A 26,228-nucleotide genomic window follows, 5' to 3' on the forward strand; every position below is an offset into this window, starting at 1 on the left:
GATCAAGTGGGGTTTATCCCAGAGATGCAAGGATTCCTCAATATATGCAAATCCATCAATGTGATACACCATATTAACAGACTGAACGATAAAAACCATATGATCACCTCAATAGCTGCAGAAAAAGCTTTTGACAAAATTCAATACCCATTTATGATAAAAAACTCTCCAGAAAGTAGACATAGAGGGAACTTACCTCAACATAATAAAGGCCGTATATGACAAACTGACAGCCAACATCCTTCTCAATGGTGAAAAATTGAAACCATTTCCACTAAGCTCAAGAACAAGACAAGGTTGCCCACTCTCACCACTATTATTCAACATCATTTTGGAAGTTTTAGCCACATCAGTCAGAGAAGAGAAAGAAATAAAAGGAATCCAGATCGGCAAAGAAGAAGTAAAGCTGTCACTGTTTGCAGATGACATGATGCTATACATAGAGAATCCTAAAGATGCTACCAGAAAACTACTAGAGCTAATCAATGAATTTGGTAAAGTAACAGGAACAAAATTAATGCACAGAAGTCTCTTGCATTCCTATACACTAATGATGAAAACTCTGAAAGAGAAATTAAGGAAACACTCCCATTTACCACTGCAACAAAAAGAATAAAATACCTAGGAATAAACCTACCTAAGGAGACAAAAGACCTGTATGCAGAAAACTATAAGACACTGATGAAAGAAATTAATGATGATATATACAGATGGAGAGATATACCATGTTCTTGGATTGGAAGAATCAACATTGTGAAAATGACTCTACTACCCGTAGCAATCTACAGATTCAGTGCAATCCCTATCAAAGTACCAATGGCATTTTTCAAAGAACTAGAACAAAAAACTAGAACTAGAACTAGAACTTTCACAATTTGTGTGGAAATACAAAAGACCTCGAATAGCCAAAGCAATCTTGAGAAAGAAAAACGGACCTGGAGGAATCAGGCTCCCTGACTTCAGACTATACTACAAAGCTACAGTAATCAAGACAGTATGGTACTGGTACAAAAACAGAAATATAGATCAGTGGGACAGGATAGAAAGCCCAGAGATAAACCCATGCACATATGGTTACCTTATTTTTGGTAAAGGAGGCAAGAATATACAGCAGAGAAAAGACAGCCTCTTCAATAAGTGGTGCTGGGAAAACTGGACAGCTACATCTAAAAGAAGGAAATAAGAACACTCCCTAACACCATGCACAAAAATAAACTCAAAATGGATTTAAGACCTAAATGTAAGGCCAGACACTCTAAAACTTAGAGGAAAACGTAGGCAGAACACTCTATGACATAAATCACAGCAAGATCCTTTTTGGCCCACCTCCTAGAGAAATGCAAATAAAAACAAAAATAAACAAATAGGACCTAATGAAACTTAAAAGTTTTTGCATAGCAAAGGGAACCATAAGACAAAAAGACAACCCTCAGAATGGGAGAAAATATTTGCAAGTGAAACAACTGACAAAGGATTTATCTCCAAAATATAGAAGCAGCTCATGCAGCTCAATATCAAAAAGCAAAGAACCCAATCCAAAAATGGGCAAAAGACCTAAATAGACATTTCTCCAAAGAAAATATACAGATTGCCAACAAACACATGAAAGGATGCTCAACATCACTAATAATTAGAGAAATGCAAATCAAAACTACAATGAGGTGTCACCTCACACCGGTCAGAATAGCCATCATCAAAAAATCTACAAACAATAAAAGCTGGAGAGGGTGTGGAGAAAAGGGAACCCTCTTGCACTGTTGGTGGGAATGTAAATTGATACAGCCACTATGGAGAACAGTATGGAGGTTCCTTAAAAAACTAAAAATAGAAGTACCATACGACCCAGCAATCCCACTAGTGGGCATATACCCTGAGAAAACCATAATTCAAAAAGAGTCATATACCACAAAGTTCATTGCAGCACTATTTACAATAGCCAGGACATGGAAGCAACCTAAGTGTCCATCGACAGAGGAGTGGATAAAGAAGATGTGGCACATATGTACAATGGAATATTACTCAGCCATAAAAAGGAACGAAATTGAGTTATTTGTAGTGAGGCGGATGGGCCTAGAGTCTGTCATACAGAGTGAAGTAAGTTAGAAAGAGAAAGACAAATACCGTATGCTAACACATATATATGGAATCTAAAGAAAAAAAAAGGTTCTGAAGAACTTAGGGACAGGACAGGAATGAAGACACAGACATAGAGAACGTACTTGAGGACACGGGGAGGGGGAAGGGTAAGCTGAGATGAAGTGATAGAGTGGCATGGACATATATACACTACCAAACGTAAAATAGCTAGCTAGTGGGAAGCAGCCGCATAGCACAGGGAGATCAGCTCAGTGCTTTGTGTCCACCTAGAGGGGAGGGATAGGGAGGGTGGGAAGGAGATGCAAGAGGCAGGTAATATGGGGATATATGTATTCGTATAGTTAATTCACTTTGTTCTACAGCAGACACTAACACAACCATGTAAAGCAATTATGCTCCAATAAAGATGTTTAAAAAAAAAAGTGATTGAGTTTGGCCATTTATATACTAAAGTGCCAACAACACTTGCCTAATGGTGAAGAGGTTTCAGTGGCGGTTATGAAAAGGGAGTTGCTCTCTCCGTGAGTTTTATGAAGAGCCAAGAGTTCCTGGAACACTTGGACTCATGATTAAGCACAGAACATCTTACCGAGCAGGAAACAAATCCATTCAACTCTCAAAATCTAAATGAGCAGATCCGAGAGGGATGGGGCAGGAGGTTGGTGAGGACAAATACTCTCTCTTTTGTAATTTTGCTGGTGTTTCATATTAATTAACAAGTTGTGCAAGCCGGGGACTTCAGCAACTACATATTTTAAATTAATAGAAAGGAAATCAGGTCTCCCTCAGAATTTGTGGAGCATGCGTTCCTACCTTTGCTTTTCTTTGAACATAAGTGTGCTTTATGTGAGAACATGATTATCGAAGATTTGATACTGTGATTGTCCAGCACTCACTTGGAAAGTTAGGAAGCAATGATGGTTTAGGTAGTTTGCAGTCATTCCCACCCCCACCAAGGTACTTGAGCATTCATGTCACCCTGAATCCGGGGCTCCTGCAGCCATCACTTCAAAGGGAGGTAGAAGAGCTGCTGGTTCAGAGCAACAAGGCTGGGTGGGAAACATCTGGACTGAGTAACTTAAGGCTAAGAGCCAGTTCTGTGACCTTCCCTTCCATGTGGCCAACTCAATGCCAGGCAGAGAGCTGTCCCTGGGCCTTCCCAGCTGTACAGGGAAACTCCTATTCTCTCAAATGCAGCTGCTAATCCTGAAGGTGTTTTACATTCAGTCCTTGTGCAGCCGGAACCATCACAGCAGCATCCCTTCTGCAATAAATAGAGAACACAGTCATCGTAAACCGTTATCTTTTTGAATGCTGATGGCCAGTTGTCAGGGGCAACAATGAGGTGAGGCTCTAGTGAGTCCCTGTGTTCCAGAAAAGGCTTTGAGCAGAATTTCTTTTATTCTTCTGTTAAAATAAAAATGTGGCTGAGCCTGCCTGACCCTTTGGCTTTGTTGGACTTTCATAGCTAGTGCTTCTTTCTCAGTTGTGCTGCTCAGGGGCTGTGTGTCCTAGGATTAGGACAGTCAGGCCGGTTCAGTGGTGAGTGCCTCCCATCACCGGCTCATCCCTCTCCCGGGATGCAGCAGTGGCTTTTGTTTCAAAATTCTTCCACGCACAAGAGGATGTCAGGTCATTCAGAGCCTTCTTGAATTCACTGACATGCAGAGCATCCTCACATCGACCAATAGTGCCTATCCATTGATCAAACGTGAATGATCCCTGCAAGGGGCTGAGGGCACTGAGCTAAGTGCTGGGTGAAGTGTGGGCAAAGAAGATGCACATGTTCTCCACGGGAGCTTAGATCCACTGAAAAAGAGTGTGCACAGTGAGAATTTCACAGTGGTGTAATCATTAAGCAAAAATAAAACAGAAGTCACAGGCAGGGCTGGTTAAAGAGCTGTTGAGTTGTGAATAACTGAATCTTGGACATAACATACGGCATGGCCATCAACTCATCCATGGCCCCCAAAGTGTCCAGCACATCTCTCTCTAGTACTGATCTCTCCATGAGTCCACGGCAGGAGTGGCTTCCACTGTACGAGGGAGGAAGTTAAGTTTTGAAGAGTAGAGAGTCCTAGTAGTAATAACACCCTGGACATATGTGCACAGTTTGGGTGCATCCCTACCAACCTTGCTTCCCTTTCATAGACTGACTTGAAATTCATAGCATGTACTTTTTAAAAAATTATCTTTTCAAGTGCTACCTCTTTCCAGTCTTGTATTCTGGTTTGTTAAAACTCAGATTAAAGTATCTGCTTTCTACTTAATCCCCCAATCCATTACGAACTCCTTGGATTCAGTCTTTTGGAGAAAATGTTTCTGAGTATGTGTGGGTCCCCTTTCCAACTTGGGAAGGATCGTGATGGAATGCCACTTTGGTGCCCCAGGATCTCTAAGGGCCTTGTGGTAATATTTCTGAGCAACAAGTACCCTTGTTCTATAGTGCAGCCTAATTATCACCAGTTATGCACAATTTATGTTTTAAAAATCAAATTAAAAGTGTTTAAGGCAATCTTAGTTCCAAAGGGATTAGCCAGATGAGAATGTGTCCTTTTCAATTTTGTCATTCATTTCTCCCTTGCTAGTCTGTGCCCTTTTCTAAATTTCTCTTTGGAATAATAGACTCAAAGTTACCTTTTTTATTTTCAGATGTTAAATATGTGTCTGCAATAGGTCACACTCAGTGTATGCCTTTTTTTGGGCAGCTACAGCTCTTGCATTCTGATGAAAAGGACTCTGATAATCTTTAATGCCACAGTTAATGGTTGTGGGAGCTGAAAAATCCACCAGGATCATATTTGCATTAAAACATCCCTGACATTTGACTTTTCTGGATTTTCACTGTAGAGAAGATGGACAGTTGTTTGTGACGGAAAACACTAGAACACTTTCAGGTGGTATAAAAGCGAAAAGCCTTGGATATTTGAAAGTCATATTGAAGGTAGACTTTGGGTTAAGGCCAAGCAGAGGTTACCAGAATATAAGACCCAATCTTTTGGGTGGGAGCATAACAGAGAGGTTATTGTTATGGAATTGAAATTTCACAGCTGTTTGATTTATATCTAATGTTTATAACTGCATTGCTAGTGCCCAGCTCATCTTTTTTTTTTTTTTTTAATTTTCACTTGGACTCAATAGGCTTTATTGAGAGGGAGAGAAATCTAGCAAATTGGCAGTTACAGTTCATAAATCGGATTCTCTTACAAGTGGGTGTAAGTGCATCCAAGTCAGAAACTTAGTCAAGTGTTCTGAATTTACACCAGTCAAAATAACATGAAATGGGTTTATGTGGGAACAAGCTACATATTAAAATTATTGATACATCTGAGAGAATCCCTCCACTTGAGTTGTTACTGCTAGTTAACAAAGAAAGTTCTGTAATAAAATTTCCATGGATTTTTTAAATAGACTTTATTTTTTAGAGCAGTCTTAGGTTCCAGCAAAATTGAGAGGAAGGTACAGAGTTTTCCCATTCACCCCCACCCCCCAGAAATGCATGGCATTCATACCATCGACATCCCTCACCAGACGGTACATTTGTGACAGTTTATGAACATACATTGATACGTCATTATCACTCAAAGTCCATGGTTTACATTAGGGTTCATCCTGGGTGTTGTACAGTGTATGGACTGGGACAAATGTATAATGGCACGTATCTACCTTTACATTTATGATGGCATGTATCATACAGAGTAGTCTCGCTGACCTAAAAATCCTCCGTGCTCTGTCTGTTCATTCTCCCTTCCACTATAATGCCTGGAAACCACTGATTTTTTTTACTGTCTCCATAGTTTTGTCCTTTCCAGAATGTCATATAGTTGGAATCATACATTATGTAGCCTTTTCAGATTGGCTTCTTTCACTTAGCAATATACATGTAAGGTTCCTCCATGGAGGAACTATCATTGTTTAATAGTTTATTTCATTTTAACACTAAATAATATTCCATTGTCTGGATGTACCACAATTTATTGCTCCGTTCACTTACTAAAGGACATCTTGGTTGCTTCCAGGTTTTGGCAGTTATGAATAAAGCTGCTGTAAACATTCGTGTGAAGGCTTCTGTGAGACATGCATTTTCAATTCCTTTGGTAAATACCAAGGAGAATGATTGCTGGGTCATATGATGAGTATGTTGAGTTTTGTAAGAAACCACCAAACTGTCTTCCAGAGTGGCTGCACCGTTTTGCGTTCCCACCAGCAGTGATGAGAGTTCCTGTTGCTCCACATCCTTGCCAGCATTTGGTGTTGTCAGTGATTCAGATTTTCTAATTGGTCATTCTAATAGTTGTGAAGTGGTAACTCAGTGTTTTAAGCTTATCTGTTTAAGATTATGGAACAAACAATTTAAAAACATTATATATATATGTAAATATTAGATATATAATATATATGTATATATTATGTATATATATATAATGTTTTAGAAACAAACAAAACAAGCTTATGGTTACTGGGAGGTGTAAGGGGGGTTAGGCATAAATTGGGAGATTGGGATTGACATATACACACTACTATATATAAAATAGATAACTAATAAGAACCTGCTATATAGCACAGGGAATTCTACTCAATACTCTGTAATAGCCTATATAGGAAAAGAATCTAAAAAAGAGTAGATATATGTATATGTATAACTGATTCACTTTGCTATACACCTGAAACTGACACAACATTGTAAATCAACTCTACTCAAATAAAAATTTTTTTAAAAAGAGAAAAAAATTCTGGAACAAACAATTTAAAAACATTATATATATAAAATGTTATATATATATATATACGAATATGTATAATTTATATATATATAAAATACTATATTGTTTGATGAATTTTCAAACTGAACAGACTACATAGCCTGCACCCAGATTAAAAAACCAGAATGTAGCCAGCATCCCAAAGCTGCCCCATATGCTTTCTCATCATTAGTCTCCCTAAGGGTAACCTGATTTCTAACATCATAAAATAATTTTGCATACTTTTATACTTCTTGCGCTTACGTTATTAATGTAATCATGTAATATCTATTATTTTACAGCTGGTTCTTTTGTTCAATATAATGTTTGTGAGATTCATTGTTATACTTTAAGTTGTATTTATGCCCAGTGTTTTAATCGGTGATGGACTGTCTTTTCATGAGGTCTCATATAATCCTTATGAAAATTGCACAGTAGCTTAACAGTAATTTAATAACTTTGGTGTATATCATAACAAGTAATGAATACCTTACTGTTTCTTATTGTTTCTTGTAGAAATAGGTGGTTTGCCCATTTTTTCTAGGCATTTCCTCTCTGTTCTCCTTCCTACATTCAACTCATCCCCCAAATCCAGTCTTGTCATAGTCCATCTATTATCAGTGACCATGACCAGGTGTCCTGTCATGGGACACATAGGTTACTTGATGGGTCTCTGGTACTGTTCATTTGCACTTGGGCATCTGTGGTTGTGTTTGTAGGTTCTTTTCACACCCACCTGCCAGCTGATGAATTGGGTGAGTCGTGTCTCTCTAGTCTTGAAATAGGTATGTGTTTTGCTACTCTTCTTACTGTTGTTTCTGATTAATGTGTCAATGCTAATTGAGACTAAGTGCTGTAAACGGGTGGTGCGGATAATATTTGTTATGACAATCCAGAATATGGGAGAGATCGGTGACAACAGGAAGCATTTGTGGAAGGTATTTTGGAGGATGAGGAATTTGAAAGACAGATCCGGTGTTAATGGAAGGAAAAGAAGGAGGGTCACCATGAGCCAGAATGAGCCTGGTGTGCTTGCTGAACAGGAGATGCCTGGCCTGCCAGCACTGAGGGACGGGACGAGTGTCAGGAGTTAAGGCTGACTGGGAGAGTCTGGAAGGCCAGGCACTGAATTCGAGATTGTGCTCTTATGGCTCCAACTGTCTATAACAATTTATATGTCATAACTGCTTTTAGCATGTGTTAAACCCATGAGTGATCTTATCATTGGAAGGGGGAAAAGGGCATATATGTGCTCATAAATACGTGAATACGTTTCACGAAGTTCGTGGACCTGGTCAGCCTATCTGTTAACCATCTTAGGGATCAGCTTGAGTGTTTTTCCAAAGCCCAGATGTTATGATGTATCCATTAGAGTACTTTCGTCCATAAGGAACAAAATACCTAACTAAAATACTTCAAACTGTAGGTGTTTGTCATGTTTCCCAAAACAAGAAGTCTAGACCCACTCAGTCCCAGGATGATTCAGTTGCTCAAAGACCATCTTTCTCTGCTGCCATCATCTTCATGTCAGCAAAGTAGCTGCAACGGTGCCACGCATCTCATCTTGCACCCTCACAGGAAAGAAGGGAAAATCAGAACTTGCCTCATGTATTTCTTTATTTCCCCGAAACTAGCCAGGAGGCAGCTTATTCATATAACTATATTGCATGGCTACCCTTAGCTGAAAGGGTTGAGAGAACAAGTATTTCACAGGAGTCTGCCTCTGCTGAGTTGGCAGAGGGCCATGGCTCCTGGGGAGGCAGTGTAGTATCTGCCACAATCAGTAAGACCCCTTGACTTATGAAGTAGTGGAGGAACGAGGTCTACATTCCTTGAACTTGAACAGTGAGTTTGCACCATTCTTTAAATTGAAACAAATTTGAAAAGAGGGAGTTCTGACAGATTCTCCTAAAAGAAAGAATTAATTTACACTGCTACTAACCTTATAGTTAGTTGCAAACTTCCAAAGTCCTGAGAAGTGTGTCCCTAGGAGAATCTTAACAATCTCTCTTCTGACTTTTCATCATTAGTTCTAGAAGGATCGTTAGGTGCATCGTGTTTATTTATTGAAACCTTACACTAAAGAGCCATTTATCAACAGGATGGCGATAGATGCTTACTATTCATGCTTGCATGAAGACTCTAAATTAAGGCAAATGTGCCTACATATTTATTCATAAAGGGGTACTTTTCAAAGCGTTGCTACATTATGCATCCTATTTTAAAGGCATAGTTGCATATAAACTGTGAAAAGGAGTACATCTTATCCTGGCACTCTGGTTTTCTCTGGAGTCTATTGCTTGGTTTAGATGAGAGCCTGTTGGTAAATTTCAAGTGAATTTTGGGATCCTTAGGGACCATGTGTTACAAGGGGCTGGCTGATCTAGTAGATGCTATTTTAGGGAAGACTCTGGCCAGTCAGGACTCAAAGGCAGCAATTCAGGTCTAAGCTGAGTTTCTGGGTCTAGGTCAGAACACAGAAATGGATGATATAATAAAGTCAGAGAAATAGAGAGAAGTTGTCCGCAATGAACTAGGCAGCTCAGGGGACTGAAGAAGTTGAAGTTAAATCACCTGCCTGAGTGAGACAGAACTCTCACCTTAAACCCTGGTTCAACAACCATTTATCACTGAAGTAGAAACAACATGTATATGCACTTTCTCAGATTGCTATCGCATATTCCCCAAATCCCAGATTATTGCTAACTTAACTCTGTGCTTTTATGTGAGGTATTTAAAATCACCAGAAATTAGGTTAAATGATAATCTACAGAACGTCAGATTTAACCAGTCTTTTTTCTCCATCACTTTTCCCTTGTTCAGATTCTTTTTTTATGTCTTTTTTAAAAGTTCAGTAAGTGTGTGATTATTGCATTTTCAGAGGATGCCTTCTAAAGTGGTGGGTTAGTTGGAAACGGGACAAAAGGTGTTGAGGGATGTGGTAGGCAAAAAAAGGACCTGTCATCCCAGGGGTGGGTCCTCACAGATGTGGTCCCATTGAGCATCTTGAGATGTGGGGTTTTCTTGGATTATCCAGTGGGTCCTAAATGAAATTACATGCATCTCTGTAAGAAGGAGGCAGAGGGAGATGTGACAGAGAGGGAGGGGAGAGGCCACGTGACCAGGAGGCAGAGATTGGAGTGATACAGTCACAAGGCAAGGAGCACCCAGAGCCCCAGAAGCTGAAAGAGGCAAAGAAGGCATTCTCCCTTAAAGCTTCCAAGGAGCCCGCTGACACCTTGATTTTGACCCATTGAAACTGAGTTTAGACTTCTGGCCTCCAGAACCATGAGAGAATAAACTTGTGTTTTAAGTGACCAAATTTGTGGCAATGTGTTACAGCAGCCCCAGGAAACTGTACAAAGGGAAATAAATGCCTTCAGCAATTTCACAGTGACCGCATCTTGAAGACAGGCATGAACGTGGACTCATGGAGTGATCAGAACTAGAGAGACACGTGCTGGACACTTTGGGGACCATGGACAAGGTGATGGCTGTGTTCGGTGCCTCACCTCCCAGTGAGAACCCACGCCCGCGCCTCCCTCCTCCCTGGGGGAGTCCTCTCAGTTTCAAACTGTGATTCTTTAGCATCTCTACCACCAGAAAAAGGACTGAAATTCATTCACATTAAGGTGTATACTTGTGTTTTTATACAAATTTGAGAGGAAAAGACAGTATCTATCTCCCACATTGACTTATTTCTTTTTATTATTTTACTTACAAGCACTAAGCAGATACAGACTCCACTTACAATTCATATAAACTTAACAGCAAGAGCCAAGTTAAATACAGATCAATCAACAAAGCTAATAAAATTCAAATTAAAAAGTGGACATTTTGTATGACAAATAATAATGGTTCTCGAAACGAAATCATCCGTTAAATGTGTGTAGGGTATTTGCTATTGTGACACCGATATTTTGAGATGGACATGCCTGCTCTTGCAGGCACCAGGTAAAGAGTGGCCCCGCGCACTTCTCTGTTGGGATCTGCACACCTGGTTCACGTAGCACACTGTGCTTGGGGAAGACTAAGTTAGCTGACCTTGGCATTGGTGCATCGTGAAGACACATGCTCACCCAGAAAATAAATTTGGGTGTGAGTGTGCTTATGATCAGAATATAACTTTATACATATTTATTGCCCAAATAATATATTTGGGTGTGAGTGTATGCTTATGATCAGAATACAACTTTGTAAATATTTATTGCCCCAATGATATATATAAACTGAAGAATAAACAGTGAAAAAGATACTAACAATCTAAATTAAATTATAGTAATAATTTTCTCATATTATCTGTTCTACAACCAGTCCCTAGATATCATTACTTTTGACCATTTCTGAGTTTGGTTCTTCTGGCATTTATTCCTGTCATCCTTAATGCTATGCTCGTATATCAGTATTCACAGACTACTTCCCATCAAAGTAGAACATTTAGTTCACTTACATTTCCTCCCACTTCCTTTTCTTCACTCTGGGTTGTAGAACCTATCAGGTTATTTTTCGTTCCTCTGGAGATCTCTTTCATAAGTTCACGCGAGACTTTCTTTAAACATACATTTCTTGTTCTGCTGATCTTGAATGGAGCCTCCTGGCTTCTCACTACACAAGAGGGAGAAGCTGGTGCCTACACATCTTCTCCTGTATCCCAACACGGTGCCTACAGCTCTTTCTCTCAGCTCTGGGTGACATTTACAACTTTCCACTTAATAAAATCTCCCCCGAAACGATCAGTTGATTTTAAAATGGAAAATTCTAACACAACGTTGTAAATCAACTATCCTTCAACTAAAAAAAAAACAAAAACAAACAAACAAAAAAACACAGATCTTTAAAACAAGTGCAAAAGCATTTTGCTTTTTTTTTTTTTTTGCGGCACGCAGGCCTCTCACTGTTGTGGCCTCTCCCGTTGCGGAGCACAGGCTCTGGACGCACAGGCTCAGCGGCCATGGCTCACGGGCCCAGCCGCTCCCCAGCACGTGGGATCTTTCCGGACCGGGGCCTGAACCCATGTCCCCTGCATCGGCAGGCGGACTCTCAACCACTGAGCCACCAGGGAAGCCCAGCATTTTGCTTTTATATTGAAAAAAAAAAATGAAATTTATCTAAGTATCAAGAATAGATTACAGCTTTACCATTTACTACAAAGTCTGTAGATAATCAGCTAAAGAACCTATAAAAAATAAAAACGAGAAGTTATTCCAAATAAATAAATAGGAAAATTTATTTAAAACATTCACAATTTTTTGCTTAGACGTATATTTCTCTTGTAAAACCTTGACAATGCAGATAAAGCCATAGGGAGAGAGAAATTGTAGTTCTCTATCACTAAACAGTTTGTCTGGAGGCCTTCAGGTCAAATAGACTCTCGTTTCTTAAAATCCATCAATAGCTGCAACTAGTTTATTCTTATTTGGACCTTGCCTTTCTTAAACAAACCCGTTTTCTTAGCAATTCTAATGGATTGTTTCTACTTGAAATGAAGTAAAACTGTCTTTATTGCAGACAAAATGAACACCCATATAGATAATGCTAATAAAATGTGTAAGTAGGTTTAGAAAGGGCACCGAATACAGGTCTATATTCAAATATTAATTGTGTTTCCGTGTACTAACCACAAATGTTTGCAAATTGAAATTTTGAAAATACCAGTTGTATTATTCTGCTTGGGCTGGCATAGCAAAGCCACAGACTGCATTCAAACAACAGAAATTTATTTTCTCACAGTTCTCGAGTCCTTAAGCCCAAGGTTAAGGGCCAGCAGGGTTGGTTCCTAGTGAGACCTCTCTTCCTGTCTGGCAGATGGCATCTTGTCACTGTGTCTCCATTGCTTTTTCTCTGCCTGAATGCACAGAGAGAGAGAAAGAAAGAGAGAGCTCTGTCTCTATTCCTCTCTTTTTACAAGGATATCAGTCCTGTTGGATTAGGGCCCCACCTTTATGATCTCATTTAACTGCAACCTTTAAGGTTCTGTCTCCAAGTACAGTCACATTGGGATTTAAGGCTTCAACATATGAACTGAGGAGAGAGGAGACAATTCAGTCCAGTACATAAGGACAACTTTGCTTGGCATTACCTTGTCTACACAGTCTGACCTCAAAGATTTACATCCATCCCACATACAAAGTACATTCACTCCATCCTAAGGCCCCCAGAAGCCTCAAACTATTACAGCATCGGTTCAAAGCCCAAAATCTCATCAGCTCAGCAGTCCCAAATATCATCATGAAAATAATCTAGATGAGTTATGGGTAAGACTGGGTGTGCTCCATCCTGGGGCAAAATTCATCACTATCATGAATCTGTGAAACGAAAGAAATAAGTGTCTTCTTCTGAATACAGTGGTGAGACAGGCACAGGATAACAGTTATAGGCATTTCTGTTCAAAAAAGGGGAAAATTGAAGGAAAAAAGGGGTAACCAGTTCCAAACCATTTCTAAATCCAATTGGGCAAACTCCTTTAGTTTTAAAGGCCTGGGAATAATGCTCTGAGGCTTTCAGCTCTGCCCTCTGGAGATCATTCTTCTTCTTCATGAAAGGTAGCATGAGTTTGTAGCTGAGTAATTTTATCAGCACATTTCCCGTCTGAGGAATTTGGAAGTCTGACACCCTTCTTTTATTTCATAGTCTCTCTGTCCTTTTCAGTCCGAGCTGGCAATGCTACTGCAGGTATAGAATTCTTAAGAACCTGTGGGTCTCCTATGTATGTCATGGGGATCCATTCCGTTAGACAAGACTCCTCCACAGGATTTTCCTAGATACTCCCTTCTCTATGTCTGGCTTCTGCTGAGATGGCTGAGGAGATCTATGAGTTACACACTTAGGTTTCAAAGAGCTTTTCGTGTGTCTGCATACCCTGAGCTTTTGATCTTTCAGACATATTGGCAAAAGTTTGTTGTGCCGCATCTACTGCTTCTCCTCTCCTAGTAGTGAATTTCTCAACTTTTGCATCTTTTACAATCTGGATAAGGGGAGACAAAGAAGATACAGAAATAGCCAATAAGCACATGAAAAGATGTTCAATGCCATTAGCTTTGGAGTATTATTCATCCATAAAAAGGAGTGAAGTGCTGATACATATCATTACATACTATTACATGGATGAAACTTGAAAATATTATGATAAGGGAAATATGCCAATCACAAAAGATCAAGATATTGTACGATCCTATGTGAGTTACCCATACTAGCCAAATGCATAGATACAGGAAATAAATGTTTCATTGCTTAGGCCTGGGAAGAAAGGGGTGGGAATGGAGAGTGACTGCTAATGATCATGGAGTCTTCGGAAGGGGGAATACTGAAAACGTTCTAAACTTAGATCACAGTGGTGGTTGCACAACTCTGTTGAACATACTGAAACCATTGAGTTGTACACTTCTGATGGGTGAATTATATAGTGTGTAAATTTTATCTTAATAAAAATGTCCAAAAGAAGGAGAAGATTAGGTAAACATATCAACCTTTCTGCATTTTATTATGTGAAGTCCAATGGTTATAGCTCACTAAAGGAAACAGGCAGATAAATATATTTTAAGGTTTTAATTTATTTCCTAGATCTAAAAGAATAAGGTAAGGGCATAAAGAAGAGATGAATATCTTTGATGTTTTTGATTGAGAAGCTTAAAAAAAAAGCACGACATCTAGAACTTCTTAATTTATAGGGTGTGTTGAATAATGCTGATAACTTGGTTTCTAGCATTTGAGTAAAATGTGCAATATGACTAATTTCGGTATTATGCTATGAGCTTCCTTAGATGCTTCAGAAGGTATGTGAACTTGTAAGAAAAAGCCTTTAAGATAGATCAATATCTGTGGGACTCTTTGTAGATATAAATTTGGGTTGTAACCATAAATAATATATTTCAGTAATGAAAAGACTTTATTACAAAAAATAAGCAAAAAGTGAAAGCAAAGATGTAGATTTTAAAAATGCTCATTTAACAGAAATTAGCTGAACGTGTGTATGTGCCAGGCTCCTTACAGGGATGAAGAAGACACAGTTTTTGTCTTAAAAAGAAAAGGGGAACAATCAAGCTAGTATGGGAAGTAGACTTGAAAGGAAATAATCAGTTCCATGCTGACTCCTGGGAGCAGAAGGGAAAGCATGATCGACTTTGTTTGGACGAGTCAAAGAGAAGTACCTCCTAAAAGCAGCCTTGACTGTGGATTTTCTTGTAGCTCCTCCACCATCACTCCTGACAACGTGGTTTAATGTAATTCTTTTTTTTTAATTTTATTGATGCCTAGTTGAGTTACAATGTTGTGTTAATTTCTGCTGTACAGCAAAGTGACTCAATTTACATATATATACATTCTTTTTCATATTCTTTTCCATTATGGTTTATCACAGGATATTGAATATATCGATAGTTCCCTGTGCTATACAGTAGCACCTTGTTGTTTATCCATTCTATATGTAATAGTTTGCATCTGCTAATCCAAAACTCCCAATCCATCCCTCCCTCACTCCCCTCCCCCTTGGCAACCACAAGTCTGTTCTCTATGTTTGTGAGTCTGTTTCTGTTTTGTAAGTAAGTGTTCGTATCATTCCTTTTAGATTCCACATATAAGTGATATCGTATGGTATTTTTCTTTCTCTGTCTGACTTACTTTACTCAATATGGTAATCTCTAGGCCCATCCATATTGCTGCAAATGGTATTATTTCATTTCTTTTTATGGCTGAGTAGTACTCCACTGTATATATGTACCACATCTTCTTTATCCATTCATCTGTCGGTGGACATTTAGGTTGTTTCCATGTCTCGGCTGTTGTAAGGAGTGCAGCAATGAACATTGACGTGCATCTGTTTTTACAAATTAGAGTTCTATCTGGGTGTATGTCCAGGAGTGGGATTGCTGGATCATATGGCAACTCTCTTTTTAATACAGTTCTTAACCCAACCATAGATACTTTGTTTCTTACATTCGGGAGTGGACTTTTCCAGAGAGATTTCTCCAGGGAATTGTATTTTGCTGTAATTTGGAGTAAATCTCACTATTTGTAAAGGGAGAGAGTGCTCCCTTGACTCAGTGGCTGCTGCTTTCTACTGTCTTTAGGATTTCTGTCTGTGTATGAGATGTTTCCTTCTCAGTCCTGACCTAAGGATTCACGTGGTAAATGATCTGGACAGGTTAACTCAGGATTAGGTGAAAAATTCCCAAATTCATATCATGATTTGTAGGCATGTTACCTGGTTTAAATGTCATTGTTCCTAAGCTGTTGGTAGTGAAGTGTAACTAAATTTATTCTTTCATTGTGATAAGAATCTACCTACCAAGGAAATATGAGTAGTATCTATAGCAGACATTATTATTGACTGAACTTCTTTTATTTAAGAAAGAAAGAAAGAAAGAAAAAAGAAATCTAACTGGAAGTATTGGGCCCAGCCTCTAACCATATCTGACATAGTGCACTCGTTCAGCTCACATGCGGGCAGAGTGAAGGGAAATGTTTCCTGTGTTTTCACTGAGCTTTTTCCTCTTACTGCGCAGCTCTCTGTGTTAGGATAGTCGTCAGTGGAACAGGCTGCAGTGATTTGCTTTTCAGCAAATGCTTTGTCATTGGAACTTGTGAACTAACAGTGCAAACACTGAAAAATGAAAAATTGATTTCCACATGTTCTTCTGTAGGTGTTTGTATGGAAACATACAAATATTATCAACTTCTATAGAAATAACATGCAAGTTTCCCAGTGACTTATTCTAAATGTAAGAGTAGTTTTACTCTGAGTCTCAGGTTGGGGTCTGTCTCTCTGTGGAGCTACTTCTGACGCACCCACACTGTCCTTGTCCCCTTCGAGTTTTGAAAGCACTTAGTACTTGACATCAGCCAAACTACTCGTAGCAGCGTGACCACTTGCTATGTGCCAGTCATTATATTGATAGTATGAGTTCCTTGTTAATCTGCTTTGGTGGCTAAGTTTTTTCTAATTAAGGAAATGTATGCCTTAAAATGTTTTTTTCCAACCTTTTCTTTATTTACAGAAAACTTTTTTACCTGGAGAACATAGTGTTTTATCAGGATCATCATTAACATTACCTGCATTTTGTGATTTTATTAGCATCCCAGTTCTGGATTAGGTTGTGAACAAGCCAGATTCTGTGAATAATGTCAATATTTAAGTTCTGCAAATGTGGTTAATGTTAGCTTTACTGCCTTACCATGAATCTTTGGAGAAGCCACTCAGCCTCTCAGGAGCTCAGGTTTACCTTCCATAAAATGGTGTTCCTTCGTCCTCCTTCTTGTAGGATCGAGAGGTAATAACTCTCAGAATCCTCCAAAGACTGCAAAACATTTTAGAGTTGTCAGTTATTCCAATTTCTAACAAAAGCAGCGTTTACAAGAGACTTCTGAGTAATCTGGGTAGGTTTTCTCTGTTATCACCTTGGGTTTGTCAGTAGCTAACCCCCGCCCCCACTAGCAGTATTGAAAACACCTGGGAGGATTATGCGTCAGATTAACCTGCTTTAGGGTCAAAGGATTTGTTTCTAATATTAAAAATCTCTGGAGAAGAGGTTCCAGAATGTTGTCCAATAATTGTACTATTTAACAACATAACTATTTAACAAGCATCAGGAATGGAAAGGAGCCTTGCATTATATTACTGACCTACACAAAGAACAACTACATCACTACAGATTATAACAGACCTTTGCATGCCAGTGAGCTAACCAAGATGCCAAGTTAATTACAAGTGCCATGTGGTTATCTGACTATAGGACTGAAGGAAACTTCACTTTTCAATCATCCCCAAATTTTCTTCAGGATAAAGTCCAAACTCTAAGAGCCACTGGCCACTTCTTATATCTCCATGTGTATGTTGATTTTCATTTAAAGGTGACAGGTTGAGCATAGAAGTTTTTCCTTTTCATTTCAAGCGTTTAGAAATGAGAGAAGATATATAGTAAAAACATAGCTGCAGTCAAAAACCAGAAAGGGAGTTCTTCCTATACCTAGAATAGAAAAGTATTCTTAGAAGAAGGACCGGGTAAAAACCTACAGCAGCAAGTAAGGCCAAATCCCTGCTGCCCTAAAGGAACAGAGGCTAAAGTCAGGTCCAACAGGAGGGGATAGGATACTGGTGTCTATGGAGGCCAGAGGCTGGACAAGTGGCCCCTGCCTTAAAATGGCATTTATGTTCAGAGGTTCTTGAATCTCTGAAAGGGCTCCAGCCCAAATGGCCACATAGGCCTGGTGAGAGCCATTACCCGGATGGACCCTCTGACTGCCCAGGACATTCTTGTGACCACACCACCAGGACACTTGCAGGAGAGAACCTCACAACTAAGATCAAAGGACCCACAGAAACCATCCCCTAAAAGCAGCATACCAGCTTAACACATATAAGAACTTAACTCCAAAGAAATATAAATCAGCTAGGGAAAACAGAAAATGACACTTTAGGGTTTTTTTTTTGAATGATCGATGTGATAAAAGAGCTTGCAACTGTAAGAGTCGATGATCTTGAGAAAGCTAATTAGGAATATTAGAAATTAAAATATAATTATTTAAAAATTTAAAACTTAGTAGTGAAATGAAACAGTTAGACACACTAGAGAAAAAATAAAGTGGAAAATGGAGCTGAAGAAATCATGCAAGTAGATAAAGTGGAAGACGGAGCTGAAGAAATCATGCAAGTAGATAGAGTGGAAGACGGAGCTGAAGAAATCATGCTGATTCATAAAGTGGAAGATGGAGCTGAAGAAATCATGCAAATGCTCCCAAAGACATAAAAATGCCAAAGACGTGAAAGAAAAAGCTAGGAGTTTGGAGGCTGGACCTAAAAACTCCTGTGCAGGTCCAGTGGGGTCTGGAAGGATGGAGCAGTAATGTTGACTGAGACAGTTACTGGTAATATTCCTGATCCAGAGAAAGTAGTTCTTAGACTGAAAACACTACTGACTGGGAAGCAGGATGTTTAAAGAAGATCCACAAGCAGACACTTTCTAATGGAATTTCAGAATATCAGATATAATGAGAGAATCTGCCTTCATCTCGAGACATTTTCAGCTCGCACTTTCTACTGTGCCAATGTCGACGTGCTCACAATTTCCTGAAAATACTGCATTCACCAATGCCTTCATGCCCTTGCAGTCCTCCTAGCTTGAATGTTCTTCTTTTATCTCTTTTATCTTGGCTAGGGGGTTCTTTTCTCAAAGAATTCTTTCTGGAATTCCCCCTACTTTTTATTCTGCAGTCTCCTTAAATATTAGCACGCCAGGTCCTGATGCCCTCAGCTCTGTCACTGCTACAGTGTGGTCCTTCTTTCAGCCTTGGTTCCATTGCTCTGTGAGATTCTTAAGGTCAGCTTATAAGGTCTTTCATTTGTGATTCTTCAGGGCTCAGCATGACTCCTGAACATGGCAGTCACTCGTGCTTGTCACCACCTCAAAGGGTTTTTGGAATGCATCAGGCTGTAAGTCAGTAACTCAGATAGCACTTGACCACGTGAGCAAGCCGTCAAGGTCCAGAGAGGCCAGCGGTGATGGTTTTGAGGAGGCAGAGCTGATATTGACACAATCAAGTGTCCTGGCGTGGGCGGAGCACTTTGTATAGTGTATATCATAATGCCGCCATTACAGGCTGTCCCTATTTAAGTCGTGTAAGATTTTAAAGTATGTTTTAAAAACAGAGGAAGTAATAGTTTTTTAAAAATAAAACACATTTTTGGACTTCCCTGGTGGTGCAGGGGCACGCTTCCAATGCAGGGGGCACAGATTCAATCCCTGGTTGGGGGTGTTCCGCGTGCCACGCGGCGCAGCCAAAAAAACCCCAAATATATATATATTTTTGGATGAATTCCTAGTCATTTGTGAAAAGAAAATTTTTTATAAAGTGAATAAATTGGCTTTTCATAGTTTACCCAAAGTTTGTTGAAATGACAGTCTTTCATTCTTTTCTTATTAGACATGTGGATAACCAAAATGTGGAGCTAGAATCATCCCTGAATAATGGTGTTTACTTAGATAACAATTTAAGTTTTAATATGATTATTTTCTGACCATATAGCTGAGTGTCTCTGAAATTTTTATTCTTTGTCCTTTTTAAATTTTATTTATTGTATTTTAATTGAAATATATTTGACATATAACATTGTGTAAGTTTAAGGTGTACAACATGTTGATTTGATACATTTATATATTACAATATGATTGCCTTTGTAGGGTTAGCTAACACCCTCTATAACGTCACATAATTATCTTTTTTTTCGGTAGGAATAATTAAGATCTAGTCTCTTAACAAGTTTGATGTTTATAATATAGTATTGTTGTCTATAATCACTGTACTGTGCACTTATCGACTAGTTGCAAGTATACTTCTTAATGACTAGATCACGGTATAACTTTTATTAGACTGTTGTCTAGTAATCTTTAAAATTTTCATTTATTGTCTGTCTTCCATACTGAAATGCATTGTGTTTGAAGCGGTGTGTCTTTTTTCGGGGCTGCTTCAATTGCAGATAGGAAGGTCCTAGAGGAAAGAATTTGGTTTGGTTTTAACATGTTTTGATCAGCCCCTGGGAGAGCTCCACATATAATCAGGTCTCACAGGAAGGCCACCTTGAACCTTATCATTCTGTAAATTTCGAAAGACTTTTACACACATTAATCCTATTTGATATGCAAGAAATCAGTCAGTGTGCAACGTTTCTGAGAATTTCAGTAATCTGCCACATCCAGGGAGGCCAAAAGAAAGAAACCATAGGAGATGCAACAAAATCTACATGCTAGAACCCTCGAGGAAGCTTCGGAGATTTCATTCAGAGCGTCTATATTCTTATTTGATTATGTAGTATAACAAAAATTCTTTTTGTTTTCCCAACCTGCCACAGATTTTGAAACAGAGAGTTGAAAGAGGCAAAGGGTACTGTTGAGGGCAAGCATTGTGACAGCCCAAGAAATGAAGGTGGCTCAACAGCCAGAAATTGAGGAGAGAAACAGACGTAACAACCAAACATCCAAATGTAAAAGCACACTGATCTGAAGCCACCTCACGTAGGAGGCACACAGACCTCCACACCTTGATTAGCACTGAGGATCCCCCTCACAGCAGCCCAACACGAAACGGGAGAAAGGAGGACCTGAATCTCAGGAAGAGCACCACAGCTGGTGTCTTCTGTTTAAGAGGGCGGGATCATAAATAAACATTCTAGTAAATGATGTACATCAGAAATGGTTAAGATAAAGAGTTTCTTCTTATTATAAAGGAGATGAAGGTGGTTTGGTGTCCTGTTCTGTGGGTTTAATCTGCTTAGTCTCACAGGTCAGGTGCCCAGACAGCCCTTTGTCTTTTCAAAGTAGATGAATGGATTTTTGTGCCACTGGAGAGAACGTCTTCTGAGGCAGATCTAAAACCCCAGACACTTCAACCTCAGGAAACAGGATAAAAGCTGCCAGGTTCCTAAAGTCTCCCGCTGGGGCCCTTAGCTAAACATTGCCTCTTGGGATGGATGTTCAAGTCTTATCCCAGGTGCTTACTCCCAAGCATGGTGATCCAGGTAAGGGAGGGCAAAATCTGGTAGTTGGCACACAGAATTTGGGGCGTGATTCTATCTGAAGAACTAATCCCCAACCTAAAGGCAGCCAGGGACAAGTGAGGCACATGGAGAATAAATACCTAAGGAATGTGTTAGTTGTCTTTGAATTTTCAGCATCCGACGTGTTATCTGCAGTTGGCGTTGTAAGTGCTTAATGAATGACTGTTACATAACAAGTTGAGATCCTTTCCTTTCTTGACTATTCCCGCCTTATTGCTCATCAGTCAGCTTTGAAACAACTGTTTACCTTCATATGTAAGAAATATGATCATTCATGTTTTGCAGGCAGAGGGGGCATAATGATGCCATTTTACTGAACCGTGATTCCCCTTACCATAGTTTTTTTTTTTTTTTGCGGTACGCGGGCCTCTCACTGCTATGGCCTCTCGCGTTGCGGAGCACAGGCTCCGAACACGCAGGCCCAGCAGCCATGGCTCACGGGCCCAGCCGCTCCACGGCATGTGGGATCCTCCCAGACCGGGGCACGAACCCGTGTCCCCTGCATCGGCAGGCGAACTCTCAACCACTGTGCCACCAGGGAAGCCCCCTTACCATAGTTTTTGATAGCTTAGCTAAAAACAGAAAGCATTCTTTTGTTCAGCACTTACTTATAGAAATTATGTCTTACCATATATATTATTTCTGAATGGCAATCAGAATATTTTATACTCCTCTTTTTTTTTTTACCAAAAAACAAAAATTTTGACCATTTGCCTCGTTCTTTTCTAGCGGAAGATAACAGTCTGTCTCAAAAGAAGAAGGTGACTGTGGAAGATCTCTTCAGTGAAGATTTCAAAATTCATGATCCCGAGGCTAAGTGGATAAGTGGTGAGTCCTGAGTCCTGAGTGCATGTGAGAAAGCACTTTCCCACTCCCTGCCACTTTTTGAGAGTTTGGGTGTCGTAGTTTGCCTTTCACCTTCTCTCTCTGGCTGTAGAAGTGGATCCTCAGAGCTCTTGCTGTGAGCACCATCTTATTATCAGTCTAAGAAAATGCGCATCTGGTAAAATCAGGCTGCTTCTTCATGGGAAATGGGTCCTCCGTGTCGCCTCCCTGAATCATAATTTCTCAGACGGAGATGTGAGGTGTTGCTAAGCAACAAGACGGGGAGAGACACAGCTGAACCTTCCTCCTTTCTCCATGTTCTTTATTCCCTTTTGTACTCCTCTTGCTTTCACTCCAGCTAGATACAAGGGCCAAAAGGAACTAAAAGGTTTCTTCTAGAATGCTGTCTAATGAAGGAAACAGCGGAGCCTTGTGCATCGATGCAGATAAATTAATTTTCCTCTTGAACTTTAATCTGGATGAAATCTTCTTTGGGCTGATTTTTATAAACAATAAAGCAAAATAGAACTGGTGGAAAAAGGCAGTATGTTTATAAGGCATGTTTTGGTTCAAAACAGTCCATTTCCTGTAGTTGGGTCTGAAACAATTTTCAGGGTGCAGTCCTGGGAGGAAAGATGTAAATGACTGCTCCCCATCTTCTGCAGGCTTTGCTGCATCCCTCTCGTGTAGTCTGGTCCTAGAACCTCTGCTGCTATCTCCATGGATATTGTTTGCATTTAGTCTTAGCCTCAGTGGGATGCACTTGAAAATTAATCCTCAGGTCAAAGAACCTTTGTAGTGGAATGCTAGAGATCTAGTTCACATCCTGCCTTCTACAGTAAATGAGGCCCAGAGAGGTTAAGTGAATTTTCTGAGGTCACAGAGCTAGTTAGTGACACAGCTGTGGCTGGAAGCCTGTCTCCTCACTTCCCCTTTTGTGCTCTTTCCACTACTGTTTTGTTGAGTGACACCGTGTGATTACGTTTTCTTGCTGTCAGACTCCTCTGAAATGCTTCTTATGCTTCACAAGCTCTTGAAAATCAACCAGCATTGACTTTTTGCCTTTAGTCTCCTACTAGGACAGTAGCTTCTCCTTTGTCCTCCACTATGGCTTAGGTATTAATTTCTGATCCTTAGATTCACTTATTTAAAAATTAAAGAAGTAGCTGAATCTCAGAGGGAATGTATTTTATAAGATGGAATTGGGGAGAAATGAGAGCAGTGTATTGTGAATGCCAGTGGGGGGCACATGGAAATCCAAAGCATATATTGAGCCAAGGTCTTTGTCATTTGACTGAGGAAGTAATTTTACCTTTGGTGTTGAGGGGGACTCAGCCTCTGCTTCCTGTTTGCATTTACCCATATTGCGGAGGAAGGAGGTAAGCATGGATTGTGCGCTGGCCTGACCTTGGGGATAAAAGGTGATCGCTCTCTTCTTAAGGAGCACAGAGTCATTCTGGGCACAAAACGGGGAGGAGCAAAGGCAGCCGGGAGCGAGGTGCAGGAAGCGTGTGATGCCCTCATCCTCCTGAGAAGGGGTTTCAACAAAGGTGCATAAACTTGGTCTCAAAGGTATAGGGTTCAGAGCAGGTCAGAGGGGGCCCTGCAAAGACTCCATGAGGTGCTAAAATAATATAGGGAGATCTTCATATTAGGGTGCCCATGGTCTCAGACTTGGCCTAAACCAGCTTTCCCTGTGCAAAAAATGTAAAAAGTGTAAAAGCAGAGATCTGGAGGCCCAGGGGCACCGAAGTTTCTGCAGGAACCCGTGTCGGTTACTGTTGAAAGGTGTTTTTGTATCTCATGAGCTAGTCCATGCTGCAGATGTGCAGAGCTGGCTCTGAGATGTGCTGGCTTTCTGGCCGGAGGAAGCCAGCCAAGATTTTGTTATAGCCACAAAGCTGGGCGTTAATACAAGCAGTTGAGAAGTGGCCTTGTGCCCAGCAGAAAATGCCCAGCCTCTGTGTTTCAGCAGGTTAAGTCTATTCATAAGACCACCTGCGTTTCAAATACACATGACTTTGGGGTCCAGGAGCTTTCTGAAGTGGATTCTTCCTTTGTAAATGTAAGCACAGTGTGAAGTTTTATTGCAAATTAGCCCGGTGGTCAGGTCTCCCCAGAGACCAGGCACTGTCAAGAGTGTGAGGGACCATTACTGTTTCCCCTGCCCTTTTAGCTGCCCCCCTCCAACTTTTCCTTCACTTATTCCTCTTCCTGATCAGTCCCTTGCCTCCTGCTCCCTGAAGATGTAATAGCTTAAAGTGGATGAAATAACTGTGGTGATTAACTGTGCCTTCATAATGGATTTTTACAAATACCACAAAGAATTCATTCACTTTTTACATTACAAGTGTAAATGTGAAGATCCACAGAAAGACTACTATACATTCACAGGGTTAGCAGATGCTGTGGAGCTGAGATGAGCTTTAGAAATTATCAGAACATTAGTTCATTCAATTAGTGATTATTGAGTGTCTACAATGTAGCAGGCAAATTGCCCATGGACCCCCAAAATGCAAGCATTTTTTTTGCCTCTGGAACAGTTTCCCTGTGGTAGACTTGGAGTCACCACACACCACCACCACCACCATCTACCACCAGCATCACTACAGCAACCTCATTCTTCTCCTCTTCTTCCTCCTTTCTCCTCTGTCTGTGCCTCCTCCCCTTCTTCTTCCTTACTGTCACTAACACCACCACCACCATCATCATCACCATCATCACCACCATCATCACCACCATCATCACCATCATTATCACATTATCATCACCACCACCACCACCATCATCATCACTGTCACCACCACCATCATCGTCATCACAGTCACCATCATCACATCATCATCACTATCACCACCACCACCATCACCATCATCATCATCACATCATTATCATCACCATCACCACCATCATCATCACCATCATCACCACCATCATCACCACCATCACCATCATCATCACATTATCATCACCACCACCACCACCATCATCATCCCTGTCACCACCACCATCATCGTCATCACAGTCACCATCATCACATCATCATCACTATCACCACCACCACCATCACCATCATCATCACCACATCATTATCATCATCACCATCACCACCATCATCACCACCATCATCACCATCATCATCACCATCACCATCACCATCACCATCAACTACTGAGGGTTTCCCACATCTTAAGCTCTCTACTAAGTGCTTTGCACACATTAAATCATTTAATTCTCACAACTACCATTATTCACATTTTATGGATGAGGAAACTGAGCCAAGGGTGTTTAAATGACTTGATCAACATCACACAGTTAATAAGTAGCAAAATTCAGACTTGAACCTAGGTCTCTCTGGTTTCTGTAAACGGCTACATTGTATAGAATCGAAGCCCCCTGTCTCCAGCCAATTTCTCTCACAACCTCACTAGTTACATTGTGTGTTTTAAGCAAGGCTGTAGGTTGTATTTCAGAATTGTTGCCATTCCTTAAATTTTCTATTGTAGTATCCCTTACTCTCATGGTGCCTATGTTGAACTAACAAAATACCCAAGTGATCAAGAAAAATGGGGTAATTCCCCACAGAGAAAGAGACTTGGCTCTTTTAGTGCACATTAACCCCTAAAGTTAACAAATGTTTCTTGGGTTTAATATTGGAGTTAATAGTCTAGAACTAAGATGCTTTATTTATCAGGAGAAAATGGATTGGGTTGGGTTAAATTTCTCCTCACCCATTTTTATACTAGAGACGATTTTTTGATCTACCTTTTCTGAAAATGATTGGTGTAACAGTCTTCAAATTCTCTAATGTCCGAAAGCTCTTGTAGACTTCCCTCACATATTTGTTGCAGCCCCTGGGTCAAGTCAGATGAGGTGTGTAGAGCAGGAGAACTGACAACATCTGAACTCACTCGGAGCTCACTCTGAACTCCCTCCTACAGAGGGAGAGGCACACACTTCCTGAAATCGCCCAGGGTGTAGTCTCGCCGCATATTTGCTTAGTTGAGTAAATTCTTCTG

The 26,228-nt window shown here is 40.1% G+C and overlaps 1 protein-coding gene across 1 annotated transcript in view; it reads left to right on the forward strand.

Annotated features, from left to right (window-relative positions):
- Nucleotides 1–26,228, forward strand: part of DPP6 (dipeptidyl peptidase like 6) — a 772,816-nt gene that overhangs the window by 374,826 nt on the left and 371,762 nt on the right. Inside the window, exon 3 of the mRNA XM_033863543.2 lies at nucleotides 22,114–22,212. Coding sequence (XP_033719434.1) covers nucleotides 22,114–22,212 — 99 coding nt within the window. The remainder of the gene's footprint in view (nucleotides 1–22,113; nucleotides 22,213–26,228) is intronic.

This window comes from Tursiops truncatus, chromosome 9, assembly GCF_011762595.2.
Source record: "Tursiops truncatus isolate mTurTru1 chromosome 9, mTurTru1.mat.Y, whole genome shotgun sequence".
Taxonomy (NCBI): domain Eukaryota; kingdom Metazoa; phylum Chordata; class Mammalia; order Artiodactyla; family Delphinidae; genus Tursiops; species Tursiops truncatus.